This window comes from Varanus komodoensis, unplaced genomic scaffold (assembly GCF_004798865.1).
Source record: "Varanus komodoensis strain SLA01 unplaced genomic scaffold, ASM479886v1 scaffold7_1, whole genome shotgun sequence".
Taxonomy (NCBI): Eukaryota; Metazoa; Chordata; class Lepidosauria; order Squamata; family Varanidae; genus Varanus; species Varanus komodoensis.
The window spans coordinates 7,688,302-7,715,854 of NW_025336479.1; the positions used below are offsets into that span (position 1 = coordinate 7,688,302).

General features: G+C 38.4%; 1 protein-coding gene across 1 annotated transcript in view; it reads left to right on the top strand.

The window, feature by feature from the left end:
• The window catches only part of LOC123035631 (protoheme IX farnesyltransferase, mitochondrial), a 145,224-nt gene that overhangs the window by 78,958 nt on the left and 38,713 nt on the right, over positions 1–27,553 (top strand). Inside the window, exon 5 of the mRNA XM_044454038.1 lies at positions 12,789–12,859. Within this exon, the coding sequence (XP_044309973.1) occupies positions 12,789–12,859 (71 nt within the window). The remainder of the gene's footprint in view (positions 1–12,788; positions 12,860–27,553) is intronic.

The following is a 27,553-nucleotide window of genomic DNA, read 5'->3' on the forward strand; positions in this document are numbered from 1 at the left end:
TTCAGGATTTTTGTCAATAAAATGTATCCCTTACTTCTACTGTGCTTTAGAATTAGACATTGATTTTGTATGGCATTAGTTTGGGGTGGGGTGGGTGGGAGACTTGTGCAAAAGCTAGACAAATTTTTACTGTGTTAGAGGAGTTAAATGTGGTTTTAAGTGGACATCCTTTCTGAACTGTTCCTGTTTAGTTTCCATCACGAGTATTAGTTGAAAGCCTCTGTTGAATTCCAGCCATATCACTTTGACATTTCAGAGTTGTTGAAAGACTCATCAACTTGTCTGCCCTACTTATGGCTTGATATGGATCTGATAGTTGCAAGATGCTACTGCCTGGTGAAAGCACTGCCACAGAGACTGTTAAACAGAAGGGATCTGAATTGATTGCAGCTGCCCATTTGGCTAGATTCAATGCAGTGCTCTGGGAAATGGTCTCCAGAGGTGCTGTATGATGCTGGTTTTTTACGGTGAATAGCATGGCATGTGTGCACAGGCACATTGACTTGGAAGGTCAGACTTTCTTTTTAAAGCAATTTGATCAGTTTGGATAGGAAGTATGTTTGTTTCACTCTCATAAAGCTGGAGCTGTGTTTTATTCCATTTCCTGCTATCCTGTGTAATCAAAATGTATTAAATGCCTCTTATTTAAAAAAAAAAAGCACAGGTGGAAGTCAAAACAACTGTACAGGTGTTTGCCAGTGGAAGAAATGCTTATCCTTTTGAGCTTTCTTTTGTAGAAGGGATACATCTGCATCACCCAAGTTTATATAACGGTTGTTGCTGTTTAATGCTGTTCTGTGTATTGTTGTCCTTTGCCAATAGTTATCATGTTACATTCCTTAACACATACCCCTCACTGCAGACATGAGGCCATGATTGTCCAGTATTTTGGTATTTTACTCTGATAAAAGATGGAACAGCAACAAAGTCACAACATGTATTATGTTAAGCATGAAAAATTTCATATGTTTCTGATCTTACTGTTGGCAAAATAGCAAAATGTAATTCCATGAATTTTATAAAAGGTGAGACTACAGTGACTATATTATGCTTCTGAGACAAAACAAAAATGTGTTAATTAAACTCTGGATTTTTCAGTATTCCATACAGTATTTCTTTCCAAACTGACAGTATCAACACTTTTTATAACTAATGTTGTCATCAGGAGAGGACTCCTTCACTTGTTAGTTCATGCGCCAAAGTCTTAGCTACCTACAAATTAGCAATGTGTTATTGTGTTATAGTACAGTATGGTTTAGATAATTTTATCTTGTGTTCAATGTGGCACAAATGTGAAACAGAAAACTAAGAAACAGAAACAAAAAAGAGATCTGTAAGTAGAAAATTAGCTTCATGGAGCAAGTCATTGTTTAGCTGTCTCAAAGATTCCAAAAGAACAGCTTCTAATCCTGTTTGTCCTGCTTAGTGTTCACATTTTTAAGTCAGACAGGTGTTATGTGCCCTTTTTGAAATCAAAAGATCTCTTCCCCATCCCTATCCCCAAAAGGCTCCAATACTTTTTCCTGTGTTTAAATTGTGGCATTTTTAATGACTTACTTTGTATCTGTTCTCTGGTAGTTGGACAAATTGACTATGAACAACAGACAGCACCAATCGTGCCTCACTGTATATTTCTGCTGTTTGCAGAAGTCTAGCAGGATCTGCAAAAAGCATATAGAGCACTTCTGTCCACTTCTTCAGTCAGTTCTCCACTTGCCTTTAAGCGTTCCTTCTCCAATTCAGTGTTCCTCCAACACTCAAGGCAGCCTTCCATGGCCACAGAGCACACTCTGTCGTCATTGGGCAGCTTGTGAGGGTTCTACCAACTTAAATTTCTGCCCTGTTTAAAATTTTTGTAAACCTTGAGTTCCTCCAAACCTGATGCTGCTACTCCTTGAGTGTGGGTGGTGCTATTTAGGCTGCATAAGCAATGGCATTCAGATCAGTAATGATGCCGACACATCATAATTGGAAAGAGACGGAATGGAAAGAGACCCATTGATTCAGTTCATATGTAGCAAAAAGTGATGATATCCCAAGGAAAATTGTCAAGGGTGGGTTGTTGAGATGGTTGACAAGCCATCTAGTACCCTCAGGTTGTTTTAGAGGTATGGGTGACTTGCTAAGCATCCCGACATTCACACTTGCTGGTTTCAGGATAACATGCCTTAAATATGCAAAATATTAAAAAGCCACCTAGGAAGGCCTTGTCAGTTATAAGCGGCCTATGAGCCCCTCAGGTCGGAAGGTATCCAATATGCTACTGGGGAAGAGCGCAGGGCTAGTACTAGTAGCACCAGAAAGAATGAAGTGACTGGGTCAAAGCCAAAAGGACACACAGTTGCAGATGTATCTGGTGGTGAAAGGAGAGTCCGATGCTGTCAAGATCTATACTCTATAGGAACCTGGAATGTAAGATCCATGAATCAAGGGGAGCTGGACGTGGTCAAACAAGAGGTGACAAGACTGAACATCGACATCTTAGGTATCAGTGAACTAAAATGGACAAGATTGGGTGAATTTAATTCAGAAGACCATCATGTATACTGCTGCAGGCAAGAATCCCTCAGAAGAAATGGAGTAGCCTTCATTGTCAATAAAAGAGTAGGAAAAGCAGTACTGGGATACAATCTCCAAAATGACAGAATGATCTCAGTTCGAATCCAAGGCAAACTATTCAACATCACAGCAGTCCAAGTCTATGCCCCAACCACTGGTGCTGAAGAGGCTGAAGTTCACCAGTTCTATGAAGGCCTACAACACCTTCTAGAATTAACACCAAAAAATGATGTCCTTATCATAATGGGGGATTGGAATACTAAAGTAGGAAGCCAAAAGATAACTGGAAAAACAGGCAAGTTTGGCCTTGAAGTACAAAATGAAGTAGGGCACAGGCTGGTAGAATTTTGTCAAGAGAATATGCTGGTCATAGCAAACACTCTTTTCCAACAACCCAAGAGATGACTCTACACATGGACATCATCAAACGGTCAACACAGAAATCCGATTGACTATGTGCTCTGCGGCCAAAGATAGAGAAGCTCTATACAGTCAGTAAAAACTAGACCAGGGCTCACGGTGGCTCAGATCATGAACTTCTTGTTGCAAAATTTAGGCTTAAGTTGAAGACAGTAGGGAAAAGCACTAGGCCACTCAGGTATGACCTAAATCATATCCCTGATGAATATACAGTAGAGGTGAGAAATAGATTTAAGGAATTAGATCTGATAGAGTGCCTGAAGAACTATGGATGAAGGTTCGCAACACTGTACAAGAGGTAGCAACTAAAACCATCCCAAAGAAAAATAATGCAAGAAAGCAAAATGGCTGTCTGAGGAAGCTTTACAAATAGCTGAGGAAAGAAGGGAAGCGAAAGGCAAGGGAGAAAGATACACCCAACTGAATGCAGAATTCCAGAGAATAGCTAGAAGATGTAAGAATGCCTTCTTACATGAACAATGCAAAGAAATAGAAGAAAACAATAGAGTAGGGAGGACCAGAGATCTCTTCAAGAAAATTGGAGATATGAAGGGAACGTTTCATGCAAAGATGGGCATGATAAAGGACCAAAATGGCAGGGACATAAGAGAGGCAGAAGAGATAAAGAACAGGTGGCAAGATTACATGGGAGAACTATACAAGAAAGAGCTTAACGTTCCTGATAACCACGATGGGGTGGTCACTGACTTCGAGCCAGACATCCTGGAATGTGAAGTCAAATGGGCCTTAGGAAGTCTGAACAACAGCAAAACTAGTGGAGGTGACAGTATTCCAGCTGAGCTTTTCAAAATCTTAAAAGAAGATGCAGTAAAAGTGCTACACTCAATATGCCAGCAAACTTGGAAAACTCAACAGTGTCCACAGGATTGGAAAATGTCAGTTTACATTCCCATCCCAAAGAAGGGCAATGGCAAAGAATGTTCAAACTACCGCACCATTGTACTCATTTCACATGCTAGCAAAATTATGCTGAAAATCCTACAAGCTAGGCTCCAGCAGCATGTGGACTGAGAACTACCAAAAATACAGGCAGGGTTTCGAAGAGGCAGAGGAACTAGAGATCATATTGCCAACATATGCTGGATCATGGAGAAAGCTAGGTAGTTCCAGAAAAACATCTACTTCTGCTTCCTTGACTATGCTAAAGCCTTTGATTATGTGGGTCACAACAAATTGTGGCAAGTTCTTAAAGGGATGGGAGTACCAGACCATCTTATTTGTCTCTTGAGAAACCTATATGCTGGTCAAGAAGCAACAGCGTGAACTGGACACGGAACAACTGATTGGTTCAAAATTGAGAAAGGACTTCGGCAAGGCTTTATAGTGTCGCCCTGTCTATTTAACTTATATGCAGAGCACATCATGAGAAAGGCGGGGCTAGATGAATCACTAGTTGGAATTAAGATTGCTGGGAGAAATAACAACATCAGATATGCAGATGATACCACTCTAATGGCAGAAAGTGAAGAGGAACTAAAGAGCCTCTTGATGTGGGTGAAGGAGGAGAGCGCAAAAATTGGCTTGAAACTCAACATTAAGAAAACTAAGATCATGGTATCGGATCCTCTTACTTCCTGGCAAATAGATGGGGAAGAAATGGAGGTAGTGACAGATTTGATTTTCCTGGGCTCCAAGATCACCACAGACGGGGACTGCAGCCATGAAATTAAAAGACGCTTGCTCCTTGGCAGGAAAGCTTTGACAAATCCAGACAGCATACTAAAAAGCAGAGACATCACCCAGCCAACAAAAGTGCATCTAGTCAAGGCTATAGTTTTCCCAGTTGCAGTGTATGGCTGTGAGTTGGACTATAAGGAAGGCTGAGTGCTGAAGAATTGAGGCCTTTGAATTGTGATGCTGGAGGAGACTCCTTTGAATCCCTTGGACCTCAAGGTGATCAAACTGGTCAGTCCTAGAGGAGATCAACCCTGACTGCTCTTTAGAAGGCCAGATACTGAAGATGAAACTCAAATACTTTGGCCACCTAATGAGAAGGAAGGACTCACTGGAGAAGAGCCTAATGCTGGGAACAATAGATGGCAAAAGAAGAAGGGGATCGCAGAGAATGAGGTGGCTAAATGGAGTCACTGAAGCAGTCGGCATGAGCTTAAGTGGACTCCAGGGGATGGTGGAGGCCTGGAGGAATGTCCATGGGGTCGGACATGACTTTGCGACAGACAACAACAACACAATACATGTATAACTAAATAAATAAATAAATAAAATACCACAAGATGCCTTGTAGGAATATTCATCCACGGTGGCTTCTTGTTACCTGCAAACTGGGACATTGAGGGTAATTCACAGTACAGAAACTCATCTTATGAATAAGCTATGTAGGCTGGGTCATTTGTGGAATGACCCACAGTGCACTGAATAGATGGTTTTGATCAGTATGGATTGTCTCACACCCTTTCACCCCCAATCCTTCCCCTAAAATCCAGGTGGATTTGGCAGCTGAGGACAGTTTGTCTTCTTTCCCCACTTTGCTCCCAAGCACTTTTCATGGCTATTCTTCCTTTTCCCTTCCAGCATCCGTTTTCAATCTATGCCAGTGGTAGTTGCTAGAAAGCCTTTCAAAATGCCCCCATGGTACCTTGGAGGTGTTGTTAGTTGTTAGTAAAAGATTTCTTTTAAAAAATTGCAGATGCAATGTATACAAATATGCTCTTTAAAGAAAAGTATTGTCCAATTGCACAATGATCTGAAAGTACAAATTGGAAGACTTGGGTAAGTAATTGTCCTGAGGGATTGTTGCAAAAGTACAGCATGTACCAACTCTAGGCATTGACCCAAAGAGACTCCAAACAGAGATTTTCTTCAGTTTGCTTACTCTTGAGAGCCATCAAAAGCTGATCAAAGACATGGGTGATCTTAGCTCATGAAAATGAAGAGCTATACTACTATCTCTCTGAGTTGCTAAAAAATAATTAATTTTCATAACTACTATACAACTTAATAGGAAGTATCACAAGAAATTAAGAATAAGAGGTAGGAATCTTTGGTTCTTTTGGTACTTGGAGAACAGTAATAGTCAATTGTACGCAGCAGTAAGAAAAAACAACATACTGATTGCACAGCTCTGGTGGCCTTGGGCTGTTCTGAGTAAAGTTATCAGCTTCCCTGCGAATTTGCATTATCACTAGTTTGTACTCAGAGTGTTCTGGGAATAGATTTCCAAATATAGGTGCCAGCTGTATTTTTTGTTTTCTCTTTTCTCTGGGTTGTTTCACTTTTCATATATGGAAAACACCTTCATACTGGGAGAAATGTGAAGCATATGGGATAATTACAAGGGACAAATGCACATGTGTGTGTTCCACAACATGCTCATGGAAGCCTTAACCAACAGAGGTTTCAGACATCTATATACATTATGAAAAGAATATATGTATGCAGTTGTCCTATACCACATCTTCGTTTCCCCCTACATGGAAATATTGTTTTAGGCCCTTTTCTTTTTTCGTCTTTGGTTGCCTACAAATGTAATCTGTCTTATTTATTTAAACCTTTTGTATGCCGTCCCCCATGCAAGGCATCTTGGGACAGCTCACAATCAATACATTAAAACAATAAAATCACATTAAAACAATCCAAGCAGTAAAAGCAAGAAAACACGACTGTTACATGAATACAAGTTTTTAAAATACTGGTTAAATAAAAAGGTTTTGACCTGGCGCCGAAAAGAACTTAAGCTCTTGTGCCTAATTACCAGTTGCTCCCAAATGAAAATCAAAGAGGAAGCATTACAATATCAGTTGAAAGTTTCCTAATTGTTGATTCAAAAGCCACCCATTTCAGTATCATACTATATTAGCTTTTTACTGAGAATCACATAATGCCACACAACATGGATCGGTAGTATGTGTGCTTAACATTTATACTAATCACTGCTATTTCTTCTCTCTTTTTCTTCTCTGTTTTATGTTCTATTTTTGTCCATTTTTGTCTCTCTCATTTATTTATAAATTTATATCCCTTCTTTTCAAGGGTCCTTTTGAGGTTATTGAAAATCAAAATATTTCAGCAGCAGCAAAAAGAGAAAAGCATGATGTTTATGTTGGTGTGACCCACCTTGGGTTTGACTGTGACCCAGTTGGGGGCCATTACCCACAAACTGACAACCACAGACCTAGAAGACTCTTTAATGGTTAAAATTTAACCTATGATTTTGATACTCAGACATCAATTTTGTATTTGCATGGTGAAATTTGACATTTTCAAACAGTTATAATGCTTTGGTAAACATAACAAGTGAAGGCCAGTGCAAAGAACTCTGATGAAAAACATATGATTCCTAACACTAACCAGTAATATGACAGTTGATCTCACACTTTTAGGACCACAGAATATAATTACGTTGTCAGTTCGATGAAAACTATGCAAAGGGAATGGTCTGTAACAGAAATCAACCACAAACTCCTATTTAATGTGGTTTTTCCCAACATCATGTTTTAAATATTTATCTCTACTGATTTAAAATGTTATATATGGTCTCAAAATCATTGCCAAGTTATGTCACTTGATGGTGTTCTGTTGCTGTAGATTTAACCCTGCGTTTGTCCTCCTGATGCCTAGATTGCCAAAAATGTAGGGAAGATAATATCCTGCTTCAGCCAAATGAAGTGATGCATTCAGACTTCCTGAGGAAACAGCCTCTTGTGTGCAGCTAAAATATTTATTTATCCAGGTTTCATCTTACTGAATTTGTTGTTCACTAAAACAAGCAAAACTCTACAGACTGTAATGAGATAATCTAAAGCTGAGACTTACCCCCTGCCTCGATCTACAGATGAATGGTATTTGAGATACATTTTTAAAGGGAAATGAGATCTCCTCCTGAACATCTGGGGGGAAATATAGAAAGTTTGATAGGTGGTGTCTTGCTGACATGTATTTGCATCTAAAGTGTTAGCTGTTTTTCTCAAACATACTATTTGTAAATATATGTATTTAAAAGAATCATAAACTGGTAATTTAAATAAGAAAACAGGCCAAGAGTTAGAGTTAATACCTTCAAGAAGACACCCTGATTATTTAAGGAATCATGTCTTATTTTGCAGAGTCTGTAACACTCATGCTGCTTCATAATAACAGTCAATACTCCAGTAGAGGTCAAGGCAAGTCCTAGAGCATGATCTGATAGCACATGACGCTGCCTTTTTGTTGAAGTTAAACAGGTGTGGTTTAGGTCAGTGCCTGGATGGGAGAGCACCTGGAAATCCCATCCCTTCTGCCTGAAGTCCCTTGATGGAAGAAAGTTAGTATATAAAAATAGTAAATAAAAGTCAGATAAGCAATGAAATGCAGTGTTGAGAGAGCTTTCCCTTCACTCCCTTGAACCAGATTAGGTTGAGGTGATGGAAGGCAGTGGCAGCAAGGAATATAAATCTGAAAACGGGGCAAAGCACATATATGGTTGTATGGGTGGTTGCGGGAGTCTTTCCTTCACAGCCATTAATAATCTGCAGATTACTGGAGAGGAATATATACCTTGTTTTGTTTATACAGTGAAATCTGTTCTTAGTTGTACAATGTAAGCTATTGATGCTGTGTGGGTTGTTATTAAGCAATTATATTTTTATTTGATTTTTACAATCTTTCAAGAAACCAAACATCAGTGAAAAACCACTGAAAATACAAAACAGGTACCACAAACATGTTTACAGAAAAAAGGGGAAAGCACAAGAACACAACTCCCCCTCCCCCCATGCAGCTGCACAGTATCAATCAGAGATACCTCAAACTGGTCTTGAAAATATTACTAATAATATATATTAGTGTATAATATTAGTAATGCATATATGCTCACACATAGACACACAAATACTCAAAATTCATGTTCCACGTCACTAATACAGGCTAAGGTGGGTTGACTAGATGTTGAGTTGGAGTTGCTTCTGTAGTATTCCTGACTGTGTGTGCAGAAGGCTCTTATTTAACCTGGTTTTTCCCATCTTCCCCGACAGCTGCCAGTACCCACTGTCAGATCAGGCCCCACAAGGCTGAATGACCCCAGCATATTGATTCATATTACCTAAGATTAGTGGGAAATAAAATGAGACTGGTTTGACTTTTTGCCTTTCAACTTCACTGCAGTGGTTTCCAAAGTTGAAGTAGCATTACCTTCCAGTAAACCTCATATTCTGCCTCCTCAGCTAAAGTCTGTGAGTGACAACAAGCAGCACCTCTGAGTGGCAGGAAGCAGGACTACTCTCTTGTTGCAGGCGGCTTTACAGCCCTACACCCTATTTCCTGCAAATGAGCCCGATTGGTTCTTTGGCTGAAGGTTATAAGTTGCAAGGGACACAAGCAGCTGCAGCAGCTCTGAGTGGAAGGGAAAACTACACCACAACACTCACTGGAAGAAACTTTACCACCTGGCAAAATACCCCTTTTCCAGTTAGCGTTCTATGAATTAGTCCATATCTGGTCCGTTTCACTTTCATGGGTATTCAGGAATGTCTGTTCCATTCCCGTTTTACATCAAACTGTTAACTTGTTAAAAAAGGAAAGATACAGAATGTGTGCTTATTCTTGTAGGCATTATTCTCTTACACACACATGTTTTTATGATTCTTTCCCTAATCTATGCATTTCCGTATGCATGTTTTGAGTCGGGGATGGCACTGCAAAATTTGAAGAATTTAAGAAGTGAAGAATAATTGCATCTGCATATTAGCCTTGAAGGTGCTAATTAGACTGGCTCACTTAGAAACAGGATTCAAGCAAAGTTCTCCAGGATTCAAATATAGATGGTCCAAATTTTAGTTTGCTTTACATGACTCAAAACTGCACAAAATCTGCACATCTAATATCAGATTTCTACAAAGATACATTACCCTAAGAATTTCTGCTGATAAAATCCCGTTCAAGAAATTCCAAATTTCCACCACTACCAGTTCCCCAGGAGCTTCCAGGGTTCAGGAGGAACTCCCAACTTTCTAGAGCAGATTTTTGCAGGTAGAAAGAGAAAGAGAGGGAAGAAGAAAATCAGTTGCAGGAGCTTCCTTCTGTGCAGTAGTGCAACCACTGGGTACAATTCAGTGTCTGTCAAGAAAATATACTCTGTGTGTACGCATGCTCAGTTATATATTTCAACAAAAAACAAAGACATTTCAGAATTACATATGAGAATTTTGTATTCTGTATTCATTTCTTTTCATTCCAGGCACTGGCACATTTTCTATTTATTTATTCTTATTTATAGAATATTTTTATCCATAAACTGTGAATCCCAGCTTTCAAGTTGAATGTGCAAATCATTCACTGCTGAAGAGCAAGGAATCCCTTATATAGTGCCCATGGGCATCTCTAGTGGTACCCAAGAAGAGGTCCCCAGTATAGATCCCAAGTACACCTGATTTTTTTAAAGTATATTTTTATTTCTTCAATGTTGTATGTATGTACATGGCCTGTAACTTTCTAGCAATTATATGTATGCGTCAGCAAAAGTGGACTCAATATTCAATTAATTGTCCATTTGAGTTTGGTGTATATATACTGTATCTTTCTATATCAAAAGCATTGTTAGGTCCTCAATCCATTGCACTAGATGCAGTGACTGATTATCCTTTTAATTTTGTAATATCCGTTAGCTGTCAAAATGAAGTAGAGAATCCATTTCTCTTTCCATTTGTTAATTTCCACACAGGAGGTAACAGTTAGAAAGAATGTGAATATTAATTTTTTTCCAGCACAACAATTGCATTTGTAATAACTTCCTTCCAAAATGAAGGAACTATTGGACATTACCAAAACATATTTATAAAAGCAACATTGGCTGTATTGCACCACCAGCAATAGACAGCCCCTTATGAAAGAGACATTGTGGTGTTCAGCAGACATAAAGCAAATGTTTTTGCTGAATAAGACATAATATAAGATCCATAAACATGATAGGTAGATGCCAAAGTGGCAATCCACTACTTAGCTATTTGTGGTAATGCCGACAGCAGTTTCTCAAATTCCCAACTGTGCTCACAGGTCCAAATTTGCTGAAGACACATCCCGTAGATAAAACAGTGGGCTGTTTGCCTTTTTCTTTTTCCTTTAATGAAAGCTTTCAAGACAATCTTAAGTAATGAGTAGTTTCTTTCATTAGATCCATGGCACCAACTGTATGGACGAATCTCAGGAGGGGTTTTGTTTTTATCAGATTAGGAAATATTCCTTAATTTTAGGGAACTGGAAATAAACAAAGTGGAAATAGAACCTCAAGTGGCAGTGAAATAACTTAGATGTGAAAACAAGTTTGCGTTTTGTTTGTTTTTCAGAGACACAGTTAGCAAAAATAATTTTATTTATCCTTTCAGTTTCACAGATTTTGCAATAGGACTGTGCCAGTGTAAATAGCCAGTGAATCACCTACATAGAACTTGAGCGTATTTTTATTTGTAAAGGCTGAAGATATATGATTTGAGTACATTTTCCAAGTATACAGCTGACTTGGCATGCTATATCATGCTACCCTTAACATACTGATATTCTCTGATGAGAGTGATGTTAAATACTAAACACCATGCAGTCCATTGCAAAGTTACTGTTCAGTCACAAAAGGGCCCAGATAATTTCTCCTCTCCTGACACATGTCGAGTTCCTGCCTTATTTCTTTGACTTCTTCCCCGCTTGTGGCTGGCACAAGTTGCTGTCACTGCCACTGTCATTCCTGCAGTCACTTGCCCTGATGTCACAGCTGACAAATTTTTAAAAGATGATGTCTTGTGCGTAGGAAAAAAGATCCTTGGTAGCAGCGACTAACAACGTGCAGGAACTAGCCGATACCACTGTACTATTTGCTGCTGTCAACAGCTGCTGACAGCTGCCTACTGTGAAAGCGGGCTGTGCCTTCTGCTGGCTTCAGACATCAGAGAATGTGATTCTTTGCCTTGTTTTTGGTCCTTTGTTACTGGAGTTGGTCACAAGGTCACATTAGAAACTCATACGAGAACTTAATTCCGCAGACAGAGGTCGATATCCACTGAAGTTTGGCCAGTTCTGAAGTGTTGTACATGGTGGTGATTTCCCCCAGTTTCGTTTGTATGTTTAAATTGAAATGCTAGTAATTCTCTTTGTTTTGCTTTAATAGGGGTGGTGTGTGTGTGTGTGTAATTTGTCTTGTAAAATGTTTCGGCGGGACTGGCAGTATGACAGAACTCTTCAGATAGGCAAGGCTTAAAGTTAAGTTGAACTGCCATGTTAAATAACTCCACATGTCTGCTTTACAAGCTGTCAGTGCATCTCTTAAATGCAGCTGCAGTAGCATTTGTCAGAACTGACTGATTCTTGGGCAGGTCATGGGTTTCCAAAGTTGGGTGATCTTGAAAACATTTGCAACATTAATCTTTAAAAGTAGGAACAAGTGATTCATAAGGATTGTTTGTGTAATGTTTAAAAAATTGGGGACAGAGTGAGAAGAAGGTTGTTGCTTGCTTAGTGCGTGCACATCTGCAAAGACCTGCCTAACTTGTCAAGGATGGAACTTGAAAAGGAAGGATTTCCCTTCAAATGACTGACTCCGGAGAGCTTATTATGAATTATTTTTGTCCTACGGGTAATCGTCCCCTCCCACTCTCTTTTAAGGAATTGCCAAAAGTTTTAATGTAGACTTTCAAAGTGAATTTAAAATAGAGTTGCTGTTTTGGTTACACTTTGGAATCTTCTTAAGTGAAGAGCAAAGCACCTGCAAAAACAGTCAATTGGTTCTACAGTTCGGATGGTCTCTGGCATCCCTTAAAGTTGTCTTTCTTCTCTCCTTTTTGTTTTCTTTTTTGTTTTGTTTTCTGTAGTTCTTTGAGGTTCCATTTGATTCAAATATGAATAGGACAAAAAACAGACCCCTGGTGCGCGGACAGATCAGGTAAGGCTAAACACACCTGCTTCCTTGAATGAGTAATGAATATCATTGTTCCTTTTATATAGTTCACCAGTATTCTGCCTTTACTTGTGTTTAGATAAGCAAATATGTCAACTTATATAGAACAAAAGACCTGAAAAGAAATATCATTTTTTGTGCTTTGGCGATTCTGAAAGTTTATAATACCACATCAAAACATACTGGCTTTCTCCAGTCATGTTCAGAAAGTGCCATGTAGTGCCATCCATATCTAAGCCATCTAGTAAAGAAGTATACCTTTATATTTTTTGTAAACATAGAAATTAAGAGATGCAAGATTCCAGGTATTCCTATACAGTGTTGGAGACAAAAGCAAACTTGTGTTACATTGTTAGAAGTAAGTTAGAAGTGATCCTAGTTAAGCCTTGAAAATAATTCTGGATCTCTCACAATTATTCTTAAAAGGAATGACAAACACGTCTGAAATTCATGTTAGCTTTCAATCCAAGATCCTACATGATAACGGGAAAGGATGGAATGGGTGTATCTGATATATGTAAGAGGTGTTATCCACTTCTTTACTGCCACTATCCCATGCAAAGAGTTACTGATTATAAATGATTTTATTACCCTTTGTAGGCCTGGTTTGTAATTACTTGACTTTTTTTACCGTGGCATTTCTTGCCAAAGTTCCAGAATCTATGTTGCATTTTCTGCATGTTTAATTGGTTTTAAATTAGCCATATTTTCTTGATGCAGAACTTGGATATATTTGTTTTGCGATAGATGAATGTTAGATACATTTTGGAAATCTGACTTTGAAGGTCAGAGATTTATAAAATGGCAAACATTTATGTTTAATTTATTTAATTACTTGTTTTAAATTATCTACTTAAGATAAATGAAACCAAGTAGAAGGAAGTCTCTTATCCATGCCAGGACTTCCTAGCAAACATTCTCTGAATTGATTGTATGATTCTACTATGCAGCAAAGAGACTTCATTGACTCAGTAATATTTGGTTTAAATTGGTACTTCAACCCCAAATATATTTACTCTATCCACCTATAATTTATGCAACACTCCTGTTGTATATACTTATATGTTTCTGCTGTTGATAACTGGTATTCCTATCAGTATTTGGTCATTAATATTCTACCCCACATCAGTACCAAATACCAAGCCAGATACTACATTTTGCATAATATAATAAAATAATGTATTGAAAGCAAAGCGGGATATTCTTGCAATATGTTTGTCTCATTTTGCAACCCCAGCAACCGTCATAAGAGGTTCCAGTAAAATATCAAGGTCTTCAATATAAATTTTTATAATTTCTGGATATCCTCTGAAGGGCAGTAGTGTAGTTGTTGATACCTGTCTTGGTACCAATCAGGCTCTGTGCCACTTCTCATATTTAGTCTATCTCTTAGATTTTTCTTTAATTAAAAGAAAAATAACTAGGAAGGCAGCAGCACTGCCTTTTTTAAAAAAAGTTGAGATTTCAACAGAAAGAAAGAAAAAAAAAGGAAAAAGGAAAAGAGGATATGCAAATACATGGATTTATATACCGTATGTTTCGCTCTATAAGACGCACCTGACCATAAGACGCACCTAGTTTTTAGAGGAGGAAAACAAGAAAAAAAATATTCTGAATCAAATGGGCACATAATCACAGGCACATTCCCCATAACTTCCCCATGGGCTACACATCTGACAGACTTACTGCACACACATATTCGCTGTATAAGACGCACAGACATTTCCCCTTACTTTTGAGGGGGGAAAAGTGCGTCTTATAGAGCAAAAAATACGGTATATCCATATTAATAAATGCCTGTATGCATATATGTGAAAATACAGCATTCTAGCAATTATAGATAAGTTTCATAAACAGACCAGCTCCCCAAATAACTATCCATTTGAACGTGATGTCTATAGGCCACCTATTCAAATATTGAAAATATTGTAAGGTCTTCACTCTATTGCATTTTAGAAGATAAATATTTATCCATCCTATATTATAATACCATTCTTTTAGTTGTCAAAGGGGCATAGCAATTCACTTACTCTGACCATTTGTTAATTTTCAAGAAGCATGCTGATAATTTAAAAAGGCACCATCAAATACTAAAGAATACAATATTTATCCAGCTCCATTTTTATTTGGGTTGAAAAGAATGACTTTGTGTTTTGGAGTTCAGTCATCAACTCTGCTATACGCTTAACTTTTGGACACATTACCTTTATTTTGGTTTTCAGCTTACCTTCTGGGAAATGAGTTGTTTTCTGGCCTGCCATGGCAATCATTTTATGAACAGCCAAGCCAGCCATGGCAGCCATTTTGTGAAGGCAGCCATGACATTTCAAATGCCAAGTGTAGCCACCAAAACATGAGGACATCTGTTCTAAAGACTTACCAAAGTGTAATAACATCTATATAATATTTTAAAATGTTAACATTGTTACAATATTTTATATTTAACTTATGACAGTCTTGTGTTTGTCTGTGTGTTATATTGCCTATAGTATGTGTTTTATATAATTTAAAATATTTTCTCTCACTGGTTGTATATTGTATATAAAAAGAAGAAAATAACACTTTAAAATATTTCTCCTTAGAATTTTCATCTAACACAGAATGATCTCTGCAATAAAGACATTCCCATGATATATTATTAAATATATTATTAAAGTGTAACTCTTGATCCTTGCTTTTTCTGAAAATACATGGTTAGATTGTCTTATTAGATGGCTTAGGTATATTACATTATATACTGTAAGACTTACTCTTTCATTCTACATAAATCACTGCTAGCTCATCTTTTTACTTTACAGTGAATCATGAGGTGGGAATTAAATCTCTGGTGATGTTTTACAAAAAGAATTCTTAAACATGTGTCACCTTTTTACATGTTCTCTGCTCCATGTATACATACAAATAAAAAGCCAGCATCCCATGGGGATCCTGTTTGAACAGAAACTTAAAGCAACCTTGATTTCTGTTTGTATGTCTGTTCAGTTTCTTAAAGGATTGGATTCCAACTTATGAGGGAACAGGGAGTGCTACACCTTATTTGCAAATGTTAAACTAAAGCCCTTATTCATAAACTATTCAACAAACAATTTTCAGATAGCATTTCCATGATTTGTGCCAAGGATTATTTATAACGAAATTATGTTTTCCCTTAGGCATCTGTGAACAGTTGGTCGTATTTATTTCTGTTTTTTATCCATCATCTTTAGAGGATTGAAAAAAAGTGATGGATGAAATTACATGAAAATTGAAACAAAATAGTAAAGCAGACCCTGGGGGTAAACTCACTCTCATTGTAAATAGCGTACTTTGGTAAACTTGTTCTGATTTGTTCTGTAAGATGGTGCTAATTACAGATTTCTAAGTTCAGTTACTTTTATTTTAAAGCATGATGGGGAATATTCTAATGAGAACATCTGTTGAACATGCAATGAGCCAAAAACTGGGCCCAGCCAAAATTCTGTGCACCTTTCATTCTGATCTATGAATTTGGTTAGAAGTCTCCTCCCACTTTCCTATCCTCAAATAAAATTAAAGCTTTTTCATGATTTCATCTATATATATCTATTCAGGTCTGCTTTATAGTTTAGATGGGAAACTTGGTTCTTGCGTGTATAACAATGTTCTTCCACCAAAAATGCCATACGATATATAGAGAGCATAGGTTTTACACACTTGAATTCCTAGAAATATTTGCCTTCATATACTTAGTTGCTCTGGAAAACATTTATGCACAAATAATTGGTTTTCACCTATATATCTTGAGAGTTTGAGTTTCTTCTTATACCATTTATCACCAGCTAGTACAGAACGGAAGAAAAAGAAGCTTGTATATTTGAAGTCACATTCTTCTAGAAAGGGATTCCATTTGGGCAAAGCCATATTCACCAAACTCGAAACTTCAGTATACTATTTCTTTATCTTCTCATTCTTCCCACCCTTTGTGGTCATGAGAGCCCCCCCCCCCCACCGCACATTCATTCATCAACCTATCTATCCAACTGTCAGCAGTTAATTTAATGTTATTTTAAGTGTCACTTAACCTTGAATGATGTTGGCCTAAGTTCTTACAGACTTCAAGCTAGACATCAACTGGCATTATTTCTTCAACTGACCAAAACAGCACACATCAAGAGTGCAACCTTTTGCTGAATATTTTCCCAGTGTTGTTTGAATCTGTCTTTTCTGGTTAAACCTCATCTATGGTTATACTGCAAATGAATCAAAACAGTATAGAGATGGGTAAATTGTGTTTAAAAGATTGGTGTCTTACATTCTGGGAATTGTTCCAAAACAATCTGACACATGTACAAAGGGTTTGCTGTGTCTTCAAAGCATTGCTGTTTTTTGTGCTACATTTGACTCTCATCAAGTTTAATTTTGGCCTAGCCTATTCTCATCCTTGTCATTCAGCTTGTATTGAATTGGTGTATTAATCTAAAGACAACTAGGCACTGAGAAAATGCGTTTTTGATACCCTACTAATTTTGCAAAAACTGTTGAAGTGGGAACCTTTTATCAGCTACACTGGTAACCAAAAATACAAGAATGCGCAGACAGTCCTCTTATGGGTGCTATGCTGCTGTCATCCAATCAGCAGAAGATAGGCCCTTTGCTGTGTAGGGTCCCTTAGGGCTGAGCTTGCCTCCTTCAGATACTCATCTGTGCGTCTTCCTCATCTCCTTTAAGAGGTGACTGAAGACCTGTTTTGTTTTTCTAGGTGTTTTTAGAGATCTCTTCTTGATTCCCTTTTATGCTATTTTCTCTTTCTTTTCCTTTTCAAAATCTATTTTCGTTGGATTTGTATAGGAATTTATTGGCACATATAAAATGCCTGTGCTAATGTACGCTTTCTCTTTGAGTAAAGCCACTTGAAGGTATATTAGGGCTGAAAGAACTCTGAATTCCTACATTGTTACACCTTCTGAGGTCTTCAAGCTGCCAAGTCAATGAAAGAATCCCCTGCAGAGATGAGCTCTGCTATATATCAGTTCTAGATGTCACAATTCAAGAAGGATGTTGACCCATTGGAAGAGTCAGGAGAGCTTATGAAAATAAGAGGTCAAGATGACAAACCGTATGAAGAAAAGCTCAATTTAAATGGCTGTGTATGTTTTAGTATAGAGAAAAGGTGCTGTGTTCAAGTCCACACTTCAAATATAAGCTGACGTGAATTGTCACAACCTTTCCCCAGAAGATGCCAGTGATTATTCTCAGAGAGACTTAGAATTGCTCTCAGAATCTGGCACATCCTGGCAAAGCTACAAGTGCAGGCTTGCTTTGGTGAATCCGAAGCTGTGAAACCAATATAAAACTCATTAAGGTCTGCATGGTTATGCTCTTGATTCGGTTGAGAATGATTGTTTATCAGTTCCTAGGAAGAATGAACAGTTAAAGTAACACAGCAGGGAAGACTTAAGACCAGCATATTGGTATATAAGAAGCTGCCTAAGGTAATGCATCCAAATGGTCATCTTCTATAATTGATTTAAGTACTGAAGATGTTGACCTACAGTAGGTTTAGATAATTCATAGGGCTTATTGTCTGTTCTTCAAACCTATGCTTGTTGTAAGCCGTCCAGAGATTCATAGTGATTGGACAGGTTAGAAATACCCCAAATAATAATAATAATAATAATAATAATAATAATAATAATAAGCTGTGTTTCATATTATTTCAAAATTCAGGACACTCTTAGAGTCCTGGGAACTGTTCTTTGGGAAGTATACAAGACTTCTCTAAGCTATCTCTTCTTCCCCCATAACCGCAGTTCTCGTTGAGGGCTAAACTATAAGCTGCATCACTCGGCATGCAGCTGATCTGTTGTTGTTGTTGTTTTTTACTTCAGTGTAACCATCCAGTTGCCTGTCCGCTGCATACTTACATCAAGGTAGGGTTTAAACCCCACATCCAGCCACTTTTGCTCTAATTTTTCCCTAACCCCCTTGTGTATAGAGGGCACAAATTTAGGAAATGGCAACTATAGTTTGTTTCTTTTTTCTTTTTTTAGCCCTACATGAAGGGAGTAATTTGGATGGGGGAAGTGGCTGGTAGGAAGCTTTATTTTTTTTCTATATGTGCATGGTAGTCTTGATGAGAATTATGGGGAAAGTGAGGACCAGCCACACTGTCCATATTTACAGTAGCATGTAATTTAGCCCTGAATGACTCCAAAACCTGCTTTAGCTTGTGATATAGTTATGCTCCAAATACTGCCCCCCACACACATACATGCACACACACAGAATGAATGTTGTCTCCCTCCTGGTTTGTTCTTATGTCAGCTAAGTGTCTTCCAGATTTCTCTTCCAGCACTAAACAGAGATGACTGCTTAGGATTGGTTAATTTTCAAACATTTTCCTATGAATTATATAATGCCCTGTTTGCCTCACCCATTTACCTTTTAGGCAGCTAATCTGGTATTCTGTTTAAAAACAGTTTAGGTTTGAAATAAATAAAGCATTCCCCTTTGAACTAATCTGTCATTTAAACATTCTTATGTCACTCCCTTCTCCTTTCACACCCTGTAAAGCACAGTTGAGGAAAAACAACAATGGGTTGTTGTATTTTAACATGTTGTTCAGCATTTTAAAAGTTACAGTTTGTTTGAATTGGTAGTTTAGGTAAATGTACATGCTCTTCATTTAATATAATCATGTAAAATGATTTTCCCACCCCACAAATCGCTTTGTCCTTGTGGATTTTCTCCTAATGGGACTCCAAGACAGGAAGTAACACTTGTTGGAAGAAGGAAAAAAAAGGTTGGGTGGAGAAGGGCTATGCAGTGATGTGCAGAGGTGTGTGGAAGATTCAGTTCCCTTCCCTCAACTCTCATATGTTCATTAAATCCTGTTTGGCCAGGTTTAGTTCTGATGTTCTGTTCAATGTTCTTGTGCTATCTAGGCCATGGTATTTTCTGAATGCTCTATATTGCACAATCTGCTGAAACACTCTTGAGCCTTCAAGCATTTCCTCCTGGTTGCACCACTGGCTACCATTCAGTGCTAGTGAGCTGAGTTCTAGTTAATGGATGAGCATTTTGCATTCTGCAGTCGCTTGAAATATAACTATTTTTATTTCTTCTACACTGGCTAGTTACCATTTTTTTTCTTCCACAATAGTGATATGTACGTTTAGTGGCAGAGAGATACTATTTCTAATTTGAAGGTTAGAGTAAATTGGATCTGTGAGCACCATCACCTGCTTCCTTGCATACTCCGCAGGATGCTCAACTCTTCAAGTTGTAGTGCTATTTTAGGAGCACATAACCAAGTTAATATGAACATCCTGTTAATAATCATTTCATTGCTACTTTAATTTTGACAATAATTAAGGATCTTGTGATAGAGAAAGTAAAAAACCAAAGTCCCTCAAACTGAGAATTTCACATTGTTCAAACTTATTTTTTATGGGCTCACACAGTTAAGCATGAACAGATATGACAATATACTTTTTAAGGTTGTGTACCTTTTTCAGCCCACCCTTTCAAAAAATGCACTTTATTTTCTTATATGAGAGTAAAAACATCTCAGGAATATGGTTGTGATAGGTGTCCAGCTAGAAGCAGTGTCCACCTAGAAGCATATTAGGAACCTAATGATAATTAAATGAAAGCATTTGTGTTGAAAAACACATTCATGCCTACCAGTTTCATGCCAGAATGTATTTTAAGAAGCTTATTAGCTTAAATGTACTCGGAGTTAGGCCTATTGAAATCAGTGGGCTTTCAGTTAAACATGTTTTAAGTGCCATTGATATCAATGGGCCTAGCCTACATATGGCTAAATCTACTTCCTAGCCAACATCCAGAAGATTTAAAACTATAGCAGGTGAAATAGAGCAAAGTTTCTGATTCACATTTCTGGTTATTTGTCTGATTCCTTACCATCATATCTTGGGAACAATGCAGGAATGTATGAGCAATTTGTTTCAGTTCATTTTTGGTCATGCGTTGCTCAGCTTATGCTTTCAAAACCAAACACAGACTCAGATACAATCTGCAGTCAAGGTCAATACATTTATGAGCTTGCAATAAGATATATGGACAAACACAAGTATTCAACAGCATGCATTCATTTCGAACATGCACATAAAATAAAAAATGTGCATAAATATACTTTATTCAACAGGACAAGAATGTGTATGTTTCAGATATGTGCACAGCCGATGACTGCATTTAGAAAAATATGAAAGTATACATGAATTTTCATGAGAAAAGAAACATAGTTCACAGTAAGGTTTGAGTCAGAATGAGCTTCCAGACAGGTTTTGGAGAATTTTTCCTTTGCTGATCTGTACATCCCTAAGGCAAAGCAACATTCCCAGGTTATTGCTGAGTGTCAAGGTTCATACTGCATAGTGTCTCTCCATGCCATCTTAATGTTTCTTGCAGTTGCTCGTAATTGATGATGCTGTTACTAAAACTAGGAGATTTTTACAATTTGACATATACAGCTTCAGGTGTCAGCGCTGAGCACTTTACCTCCCAGTAACCTAAAACTCCAGAGCTTAATAGAGAAATAACCCTCTGTCCTCCATGTCTGTCAGTATCAGCTAATTGGCTTGCAGGTTTATATCATCAGAGAGCAGTATAAGAATTTCTGAAACGGTGCCACGGTGGCTCAGTTGGTTTAATGCTCCAAAGTGCATCCAGTGCCACAGTGACACCCATGAGCACCTCCAACTGTGTCTGCATAGCTCTCTGCTCCCTTCCTCCTTCAAACATGTACTCTTTAATGAAAACTTTGGGTGGGGGGACATCAGAGAACAAGGTTTTTTTTCCCATTCCTGACCATGCTGCTCAGCAGCTGATAGTATACCTGAAGAATAGGGAAGAGTTGCTTCCTGGTGCAGACCAGACTTCTAGCTACACCAGCAGTCTTCTTCTAGCTCTTTGTATTCTCTCTCTCCTCTCCTGGCTTCTACCCTTGCTATTTCTCTCCCCACCCTGCACACTCGTGTTTTAATCTACTATATCTCTCCCTTCCTTATCCCTAGCCTTGCTGTTTTTCTTACCTTACCCCAACCCTTTGCTGCATTATTTTTCTTTCCTCTCAGCCTTTAGCCTTACTTCTTCTTCCAACTTTTGCCTCATTATGTTCCCCTTGCTCCAAGCCTCCATCTTGCTCTTTCTCTTTCTTCTGCCCATTTGCATTGCTATTTCCCTCCCAGCCTCTGGTTTTGCTATTCCTCTGCCTTGTTATTTTTCACTCCTTTATTCTTGTGCTTGTCATTTCTCACCCTTTCCTGCCCCTTATCGTATCCTTCATACCACCCTTCACAGAGCACTTTCCTGGACTGGGGCTCTGATGCCAGTGGAGGAGGTAGGCATATCAGGGAAGAACTGAGTGGCTGAGCCTGAGATCAGGGGAACCTTTTCTTTCTTTTGGGACTAGGAACATTTTCCTTTCTATTTTCCTTTGGGATAGGGAAAAGATGAGTGTGTGTGGACAGAGTGAGCAGAGGAATCCTTTGTATGTCTCCTCAGAAGTAAATCTTCTGGAGTTCCGTATAAGGATTTTAACCTTAGAAAAGAAATATGGATAGAATATATGAATTAGCGGTTAGGTGGTGGAGTAATCTTTGAAATGGGTGTTTTGTTTCTTGGGGTCAAACATATAGATTAGCTTTGGGGTTCAGCTGATACATCTCCATGTATTCATTTTCTTGTGTGACTTGTTCTTTCTAACTAGGCAGGTGCCCATAATAGCATTTATGTAACTAGCCACATTCTCCCTAGGAGCCATTTTATGGGACTGCTCAGAACTATTCAGATTCCTAAAGTTACCTATAGTCACAAGAAGGTTTAGTGGGGAACAATGACTGGGTGTTTCAATTATATACACTTCAAAGTATGTTGAGTTTGGTGTACATCAGATATTTAGTCTGTTTGAAAGAGCTCTCAGATTTTCATAGGCTGCAAACTGTGCCACCTTCACAGCGTTGGGCCATTATGCAGTTAGCTCAGAGGCCCTTAGTGTCACTGTAATACCCTAGAATTAATACGTAGTAACTGTAGGCTTGATTGCATTTTTTCTTTTCTCGACTCTCATTCCATATTTCAGTCAGTTTTTGAAAGTCCCATCAGGTTCACACGTAGCTTCCTGTGGGGGTGAGGGGCAAAACTGCGTTGTGCATGCAGAATTAGTTTATTTTGCTTTAATTGACATGCAGCTTCCTTTTGTAGCATTGAAGCTTGAGTATTTGGGGCATTCAGGCAAGAAACAGTAACAGTAATGTGAAGGACTCACAAGTTCTAGCCATAGTTACAAGAAGTCTTTAGTTTTTGAACACTCAGGATACATTTTTCGTATTTCTCCTGCCACTTCTAAGTGTCCACAACCAAATAAATAAATGTCCCTTTATTTCTGTGGGAGGCTTAGAATTGGTGTTTCTACTAAATTTATTAGCAAACAATAAATGTACATTTTTGTTTTAGGCTGCCGGTATTTAAATTCATTAAAATAAATAAGTTCTTTTCTTCTTTAATATAATGACCTGTTTACTATAGCATTGGCATGAGGTTGACTTACAACTTAAAGCTTAAACATGAACCTGGAGAATATTATTACAAATGTTAATTTCAGATTAAAGATCACATGATAATATATTTTTGTAAGATAAAATTTAATTTTTTCAGACAGTGTGCTTTGGTATAATTACTAAGGAATATAGCGGTTATCTTTCAAGTTAGGCACACATTTAAATCAAAGGTCCTCTATCTCTTTGCACCCAAGCTAGCACTCACAGACCAATTTATTTCCAGTTGTGCAGCTGTCACTTTGCTTCTCCTTTGGTATGAAGGATGTTTTCAGCCTCAGTGTCAATTTCTTTCTGAAGAAAAGGTTTCATCTGGTTCAGGACAGTGAAGACTCTGGTTTCACATTCAGCTGCATGATTGCTGAAGCCCCTCAGCTTCATTAAATAGAACTCTTCATTAGGAAGAATTCACCAGTGACTGCTTTTCAGTTTTTACCCTTTCAGACTCTTTTCCAAATTTGAATTTTCCTTCTAAGTCCAGCTGTATTTTCTTCCATTTTGCCTTGTCTTCTGCCTGCTCCTCTTTTCTTCCTTCTGTCGTATTCGCTTATGCTGTTCTGTACTTGGCCCTCCCTCCAAATGACACCTCCAGTAGTTCAATACCAGACATATTTATTCTCTGCTGATCATACGCTCTGGCCAATAACATGTAGCCATCTTGCAGGACCCCTCCTTGGATAACAAGGAGCAATAGAAGCTTCCCAGAACACCAGTGTGCTTAGTTTCCTTTAATCCCCTGATCAGTATACATACTAGTAGCATTCACTTCTGGTACTTGCAAAGGTGCTGTCACCCTCTAATCATAACCAAGGTCTCTATTAGAAGCCAAGCCCCTATCAGTGTTACCTTTCCAAATGTTTGAGACCTAGCCAGGTACACTTTTACTTCATGTTTTGTTCCGAGCTGAATTATTCAGCTATAGTACAGAATTCATAACTAAGCATAACTCTCAAGATCTCTCCTTTTACAGAAGAAGAACAAGGACTTCCTTCATAATTTCAACTCCCAGCTTCTTTGTCATGCAGTGGATTAAGATTAAGGCTGTCAGTAGATTTCCTCAAATTTGTTTCTATGCATGTAATAAATTACATAACATGGTAGAGAGACATTTTCAAAAAAACCAGTGTCTTTCATCATTACAGTAGTGTGGACAGAGCAGCCCCAACTTCTGATCTTTGTCCCCTTGTATATTTAAAGGCATTGGGACTCTCTTGTGAGCCTAAGCTTAAGCGCATCCCAATTTACAGAAGGTTTTCAAATGTAACTAGTCTCCTAACTATGTGATGCTGGTTGACTGGCTCACAACTGAAGCTGAAAATACTTTTGTTTAATGTCATGTTTGGGGAAGACATAGTTCTGAAGAGGCACCACAGCAGTGTTCTTTTCAAATAATGTTTATCCTGGAGGTATGCAACTTTTAATATAACTGTATGAAAACAAGTGTGTTTTGTCCTGCTGAGTTCCTTTTCTTCTAAGCGTTTTCTCTGATGAGTGGGAAGCTGGCATTGCCTGAATGTTGTAAACAAGAAAATTTAATAAGGCAGCTTTATATTTTGACATGTCCAATTACTCGTGAAAATGTTGTCATTGAATTTCAAGCAGCAGGACACTCATTCAGTCCCCTGCTTCAGATAGCTACATTATAGACAATGAAGAAAAAATCCTTAGGGCTAGAACATAGTTTGGAGAGAATAAAACCTAAAGCAAAAGGTAGACTTGTGGAATGATCAAACACTAACTGCAAAGGGAATATAAATGGCTGTAATTATGGGTCCACACACAGTGGAGATTGCATGGTTCATCACTAACTGGAGTTGTTTTATATCACAAACTAATTATGCATGTACATTTTTTGCTTCAGTAGCTATCTGGTTGTGTATGCATCTCTTTCTTTCCCCATGCAAAGATACAACTTGCATGGTGCATTCAAAACCATTTCACTCTGAATGGGGACTGCAGCAGTCACTGTCTGACCAACACTGTTTCTGTTGGTTGTGTTTTCTGGGGTGGGGGGGCACTGCAGCAACTCAGTAGAGGCATTCCTTTATAAGCATTTGCGTTTGTTAAACAGAAATCCTGCGGAAACATTTGACCCCTCACGCTTTGCTGCTTTTCAATTCAGCTGTGAGGCCTTTGCCATGGAATTATTTATCAGGGCCTTTAATTGCATGTGGGACAGTTGATAAATTTGAGTGCATTGTGCATCACATCGCATTAGGAAACATCCCAGATGCTCATGTATAAGCCAGGAGTCATGGTGCATTTGAGTAAATAGCCCTCCATCTGCTTCTGAAGACCACTGCTGAGTAGCGATATGCGCTCCTAATGGAGTTGTCTTAGCCTCCTGTGTCAGCTGCACAGTGGGGGGTAGAGCCCAGTTTGTTTGAAGGAGCACAACAATTGTGTCCTATAATCCTTCTGATTATGACCTCCAATATGAGCAAACCTTTTGGGATGCACCATTTATGCCAATTCCAGTTTTTTAGAGGAATAATTGCAGGCAACTTCCTTTTCTTCAGGACTAGCCATGGGGAAGTGGATTTTTAGACTCCTTTCTGTTGTGGCATATTACCAAAATAATTAGCTAGCATGGTAGACATGCAAATACGCAGTTTCTTTGCAGGTTTTATCTGGGGGAACAAATATCAGTGAGGAAATCTACAGAAGCAGGAAGTTCTGGCAAAACATTTCAGTTATATTTGTTACACAGCCTAGGGTACTACGTAATATCATGAGAGTCTCAAGAAAACACGCAGTCTTTTGTCACTGCCAAATAATGACTAAAACAACTTGGCCTTTAAAAAAATAAACAAAGTTTAAGTCCTGATAATTATAGAAAGTCACACCTTCCCACTCCCATCCTCTGCATGATGGTGTGTCGTCTTAAATGTGATGTGTATGGCAAGTCAACACACACCTCTGTATGACGCATCTGCTAAGCTGACTGTGTTTCAGAAGTCAGGATAACTTTCTATTACAAGGGAAACAGATGCCTACAATTCCCAAGGTATATGTTCTTAAATGTTCATGGGGGCTTTCAGGAAGAATTGGGTACTAAAGGGAAGGAAAAGGATTATGAGTGTAAAAACAGCTGTGCAAGCAATTTTATATAGGCCACTATGTGCTGGGGCAGAAGTAAAGACAGTCACATGCTGGTGTACATTTTGTGTCTCTATCATGTAACTGTATTAAGAGACAGGGTATAGCTAATAGTCAGAAGAACAGCCCAAGAGTGAAATTTCATAGTATGTAATGATGCCTAGAAATGGGCAGGGACTTATATAGTATGCAGTCTTCCCCAATCCAGTACCCTTCAGATGTTTTGATACAGCTCTAACTAGCATGGCCAATAATCAGGAATGGCTGGTGGGAGTTATGGTCCAAAACATAAGGAGGATTAGGAAAACAGTAACAATGCATCTTGTCTCTGGGATGAGTCTGCCTTTTACTGCTGTTTTGTCCTTATGGAGTCTGTCGAATTTATTCAGATTTGTGTTTGTAAATTTTGTTTTAAGAGAATCCAACTCCCTAGCACTCAGTCCTGCTTTTAATCATGCGGGACCTTATCTTACTTAACCACAGCAGCCCGTTACTCAACATGTGCCAAGTAGTTTTAGAAATGACACCACTCAGCAAGTCCATTACCAGACTGGCTGGGATAGTAAATGGCTTGCACCTTGAGTTCTGTTTACAGTAACTCACGTAAAAAGTACATTTCTTCTATAAATGGTTGAGTTTATGAGGCCTTTAAACAAGGGACAGCTTACATATTATCAACTTGGCAAGTCAGATACCGGGGCTTACACTTTAATTAGGCATTGCTAGCATAGTCATCGCTGCACAGTTTGCATTCCAGAGGCTAAGATACACAAAGAACCCTCTCACACATTTTATAGGAATCTACTTGATAAAGTCACAGCGAATATTGTGCCTATAAATCCTGCTGAAAGGGGACTTAATCCCTTTCCTGTCCGTGCAATGGAATTTGTGTATTCGCTTATTTGCTAGTTTGCCTTCATGTTGAATTTCTACTGGCCTGATCAGCTCAAGGTTTTCTGAACAAATATTTAAGAGGGTGTGCAGCTATTGCTGTGAACAATGTGCCAGCATCACTCCCTCTGTGACTAAACCAAGTGTGCTG